Raw genomic sequence first — 5,694 nt, 5'->3', positions numbered from 1 at the left:
ATTGACTTTTATTTTAAACATATTTCGAAAGCTCATCTTGTCTTTTATCAAGTATCCCAATTTGAAAGAGTTCAGAGCTATAGTTTAGTTATGATAAACGTTTTAAAATCCCTTTAAATTAAATCTATAAACAAGCTGATATATTTAAAGAAAGCTGTCTCAAATCAATGTTCTTTAGAGCAGACTTTACAATGAAGAAAGCCGAGTGCAGAGGATAATAATATTTATATATCGTCCATAAAAAATAAAGTCATAAAAAGCGACACACTCTCGTTTTAAACCCAAAAGCTTTGTTATTAGTAGTTAAAAAGTTTAAACAACTTTGACTTGCTCTGGAGCAGCTTGCGGTTAAAATGAACTTTCATGTACATAATATTTAGAAATCTTTTCTTCTCTTTTATCACTATTCCAAATTTGAAAGACGTAGGAGCTATAGTTTAGTTATCGTAAATGTTTTAAAAAGCTCTTTAGTAAACTTACATATATTTGAAAAAAACCTTCGCAAATCAATGTGTCTTAGATCACATAGGTCAACTAAGGAAGTTGTGAGTCCAGATAGAACATATTTTTGTATAGCCAATAAGAAACAGAGTCATAAAAAGCTATCAAAAAGCAAAAATGTCTCGTTTTAAACTCAAAAGCTTTATTATAATGAGTTAAAGAAGTTTAAGCAACTTTGTCTTGCTCTGGTTTAGTTTGAGCTTAAAATTTACTTTTGAAATATTCTTTATGAGATCTACATGTTACCAATAGGTTTAAAAGTCCGACTTTTTAAAGCTTTTAAGCTTAAAAGTTCTGTTATAAGTAGATAAAAATGAACTTTGACTTAATCTGCAACAGCTTGCGCTTCATTATTAGACCTGCATACTTGCTGCCAATAGGCCAACTTATTAAAGCTTTTAAGCTCAAAAGCTTCTTTATAAGTAGATAAAAGCAACTTTGACTAAATCTAGAGCAGCTTTACTTTTGTATACACATTTTTTAAAAGCTGGTCTCTCGTCTTTTATAATTAGTCCTAATTTGAAAGAGTTAGATGTCGAAGTTGCGAAAACTTTGAAATGTTCTTTATTAGATCTATATGCCCAACAAAAGGGCGACTTATTAAAGCTTTTAAGCTTAAAAGCTTTCGCAAATCAATAAATAATAGATCAGAGAATACAAAGAAGAATATCGCGAGTATAGAAAGTTATGCAAAGCGATCAAAGCTCCCCATTTGTTCTAAACTCAAAAGCTTCATTATAAGTAAATAAAGTGTTCTAAATAATAAACAATTTTGTAAACATTTAAGCTTTTAGCTTTAGTATATTAATACAACTGTTTACGGATTCCTATTACGCTTCTTTGTAAGCTCTTTTCCAGCAGTTGTAATAACATAAACTATAGTTTATATTATTTTCCATTTGTAATGTTTAAAACGCCATATTTTCTATAATATTAAGTTTTTCAATAAAAAAAATTTTTCGCACTAACGCACATTTTGCGGTTTTAAACAAAACCAACACAAAACCAACATGAACGAAACATGTGCGGTTTAAAGAAAATAAAAAAAAAAATATGGCGTGTTTGGAAATGTACAAAAATTAACAACAAAAAAAAAACAAACATATGTTGGCTATATGTTATAAACATAAAAACATATACATATAAACTTACATATCTATTGAAAATAAAATCTTAGGTAATACACACTTACACCTTCTCTAGCCTTAAGCTCTGTACATACATATGTATAGGGCTTACATGTATGTATGCGTTTGCATTTTGTGGTTTACCACTTCCGTTTCCGTGTTTAACTAACAGTCAAGAAACATAACAGTTGTGGTCAATTAATATCATAGAAAAAAAAATGACAAACAATAGTTGTTTTTATTAATATTTTATAGTTTTTTTTGAAATATCTATTATTGAAAAAAACACCTTTTTTTGTTCCCTTAAAACAGGACATTTTGTGGTAATTTTCTATAAAATATTTATAAATATTATACTTTAATTTATTTAAGCTTTTATTGTTGTTTTTCTCAGTGTTACAATAATATTTTATCTAACACTTGTTATGTAAATGTTTTATTAAATATTTATAAATTTTTATTGTTTCTCTACGATTTAGTGTGAGAACTAAAGATTTAGAACACAAGTGCTTTTGTTCCATTAAAGTGAAAATGAATAAAGCTTATAAAAAATTGCTTAAAACAAAAAGCTATTAGGTGAGCTTTTAAAGATTTTCTTTTTTTTGTTAACGTCAAACTTCATTAGAGTCTTAAAAAAGCGATGCAGGCTTTAAACTTTGTCTTGGGTAATAGATTGTTTAAACAGATTTATGGTTTTAGCTTTAAAAGCTTTTGAGAAAGAGCTTTAGAGTTTTAAAGAAAGTTAAAGATGCCTTCGGCAGGTTGGCTGCAGTAGTGTTATAGTCTGTCCGTCCGTAGGTAGGATTTATGGGATTAGCTTTAAAAGCTTTAGCTTTAAAAGCTTTTGAGAAAGAGCTTTAGAGTTTTAACGAAAGTTAAAAATGCCTTTGGCAGGTTGGCTGCAGTAGTGTTATAGTCTGTCCGTCCGTAGGTCTGATTTATGGGAGTAAAGAAAGCTTTAGCTTTAAAAGCTTTTGAGAAAGAGCTTTAGTGTTTTAAAGAAAGTTAAAGATGCCTTCGGTAGGTTGGCTGCAGTAGTGTTATAGTCTGTCCGTCCGTAAGTCGTGGGTTCGATTTCCACCACCTGTGTTATAGATTGATAAAATGGGTTTATGCGAATAGCTTAAAGAGCTTTTAAGAAATAGCTTTTCTAGTTTTGTTTTAACGAATGTTAAGGATGTCTTCGGCAGATTTGGTGGTAGTGTTTTAGTCTGTCCGTCCGCTCCATTAGGAGATCTGGTTAAGGAGCTCACAATATGTCCAACAATGGCCTTGCCAGAGTACTAAACACTGTAAGGTATCCTTATTACCCAAGAAGCTTAAGGAGAATACCAAAGCTTTCATCAGACAATGTTTTTATTGCTTTCACTTCCGCAAAACAATCTTATTTCAGATCATTATTAAAGTAACTATAAGACTAGTGCTTACCAGAGTAATGCAGGCGGTAAGGTGTCTCTATTATCCACTAAACTTGTGTACAATACAATAAGCTTTCAATTAAAGCTTATTTTTAAATATACTCTCCTTTTCTGAGCTCTATAAAGCTAAAACTTTATTAATTTCTTTATTAAAAGAACTATAAGGTTTAAGCCTAACAGGGTAATGCTAATGGTAAGGTGTGCTTATTATCTAGTAAGAGCATTGAACAAAAGCTTTCTTTAATATGTTTACAGGCTTTGGTAGCGTTCTTTTTTTGCTATTTTTAAACAAATTTTATTTATTGTTGCAAACTAAACTTTTTTATGTTTCTTTCATTTGAAATATTTCGTTTTTTTGTTGTTGTTATTTATGTTAAATTTTTATTGTAGTTATTTTTATTATTATTATTATTGTTACAATAAAAAAAAAACCCCCATTTAAACACGCAAACTTAACTTCTTCTCTTAACTATTTCTGGCTTTTGTTTTAAAACTTAAAGCTTTAAATTATTTATATTTAATAATGTTTTTTTTTTATCTTCTTGTTTTCAGTTACGGCGGCATACGCAGTAGTTATCAACATTTTGCTCCACAAGGTGGTCAAGATTCTGGTTTTCCCAGTCCACGCAGTGCTTTAGGTTATCCATTCCCGCCCATGCATCAAAATACCTATTCAGGTTATCATTTAGGCAGTTATGCGCCGCCCTGTGCAAGTCCACCAAAGGATGGTAAGTGTTTTAAAGTTGTTATTAGGTTAAGGGTCTGAAGACTTTTTTAAATAGAAATCAAAAGCTTTAGAAAAGAGCTTAGCCACAAAGTGCTTCCAAGTAAGCGTTGAATTAAGTACTTCTAATAAGTAAGTACTTTTTAAGAATTTCCTCATTTAACCTTTAAACAATCAATCAATCATATTAGTAAAATAAAATTTCACATGTTTCGTTTTGTTTTAGATCAATATCTCTCTTTCAAAAGGATCTTAAATATGTCATTAAGTTTTATGATTGATTACATTATTAAAATTTCTAAAAAAACTCTCAAACACTTATCTAAAGGCTCATCTCTCAATCCACAGTTTAGGGCACCCTCATATATATTTCTTTAATATTGTTTTCATTCTTTGATCAAGTATCATTTTAATACAAAATTTACAACTTTTTCAATAAACATACCAAAAAAATTTTGTCTTCATTGAATTAAATAATCAGTTGGCAGAATGTGTTTGTTCAAAAAACCAAAAAAAATTATTTAATATGATAAACAACAGCTCCTACTACACTTAAAAGTTCACAAAAGTAAGCAAACCAACAACCACTTAAGAAAGTCTTCTTTTTTCTCTTTGCTAAAGCTTCAAAGTTTGAGCAAGTGTTTAAAGGTAGACAAAGAAAGACAGACGGACAGACGGATAGATGGACAGACATACGGACATCTAGAGGTTTTAAGCTTTACATTTTTTTGAAAAGATCTTCTTTAGCTGTAGCTTCTTTTTCTTGCTTTTTTGAAATCCCAATTGAAATATATTCGTTTAACAAATTTCGCATACAAAATGTGTATTAGTTAAATGAATTTGTTTAAGTTGTTTCTTTTTTTTGCAACTCACACTTGTATGATGCTACATATAAGGAGATTTTAGTTTTTTGAAGAAACCCAGCAAAAAATTTGTTATGAAAAGAAACTAGAAGGAGGAGGATCTTATAGTGCGGACTATAGAATAGACTATAGTCTGGACTATAGAATTGACTATAGTCTGCACTATAGACTAGACTAAAGTCTGGACTATAGAATGGACTAAATTCTGGACTATAGAATAGACTATAGTCTGGACTATAGAATAGTCTATAGTCTGGACTATAGAATAGTCTGGGCTATAGAATAGTCTATAGTGTGGACTATAGAATAGTCTATAGTATGGACCTTAAAACAGTCTATAGTCTGGACTATAGTCTAGTCTATAGGATGGACGATAGAGCGGTCCCAAGCCTGAACTATAGAATAGTCTATAATCTGTTTTATACATATAGTCTAAAGTCTGGACTATAGAATAGTTTATAGTCTGGACTATAGAATAGTCAATAGTCTGTAGTATATAGTCTGGACTATAGAAAAGTCTATAGTCTGGACTACAGAATAGTCTGTAGTCTGGACGATAGAATAGTCTATAGCCTGGACTATACAATAGTCTATAGTCTGGACTATACAATAGTCTATAGTCTGGACTATAGAATAGTCTATAGTCTATAGAACAGTCTATAATCTTGGACTATAGAATAGTCTATAGACTGGTCTATAGTATGGACTATAGAATAGTCTGTAGTCTGGACTATAGATTAGGCTATAGTCTGGACTTTAGAATAGTCTATAGTCTGGACTATAGAATAGTCTACAGTCTGGACTATAGAATAGTCTACAGTCTGGACTATAGAATAGTCTATAGTCTGGAGTATAGAATGGTCTATAGTCTGGACTTTAGAATAGTCTCTGGTCTGAACTATAGAATAGTCTATAGTCTGGACTATAGAATAGTCTATAGATTGGACTATTGAATAGTCTATAGTCTGGACTTTAGAATATTCTCTGGTCTGAACTATAGAATAGTCTTTAGTCTGGACTATAGAAAAGTCTATAGTCTGGACTATAGAATAGTCTGTAGT

At 30.5% G+C, this 5,694-nt stretch overlaps 1 protein-coding gene across 1 annotated transcript in view; it reads left to right on the top strand.

The window, feature by feature from the left end:
• Positions 1-3,906, top strand: part of LOC119612684 (homeotic protein distal-less-like) — a 12,075-nt gene extending 8,169 nt beyond the window's left edge. The window contains exon 2 of the mRNA XM_037968531.1: positions 3,599-3,906. Within this exon, the coding sequence (XP_037824459.1) occupies positions 3,599-3,812 (214 nt within the window). The 3' untranslated portion in view covers positions 3,813-3,906. The remainder of the gene's footprint in view (positions 1-3,598) is intronic.
• The last annotated feature ends 1,788 nt before the right edge of the window (positions 3,907-5,694 follow it).

This window comes from Lucilia sericata, unplaced genomic scaffold, assembly GCF_015586225.1.
Source record: "Lucilia sericata isolate MDLA Ls3-8-SP2 unplaced genomic scaffold, ASM1558622v1 Contig001796F_arrow, whole genome shotgun sequence".
Lineage (NCBI taxonomy): Eukaryota > Metazoa > Arthropoda > Insecta > Diptera > Calliphoridae > Lucilia > Lucilia sericata.
The sequence above is the reverse complement of the archived record's forward strand: the minus strand, read 5'-3'. Positions and strand labels throughout refer to the sequence as shown.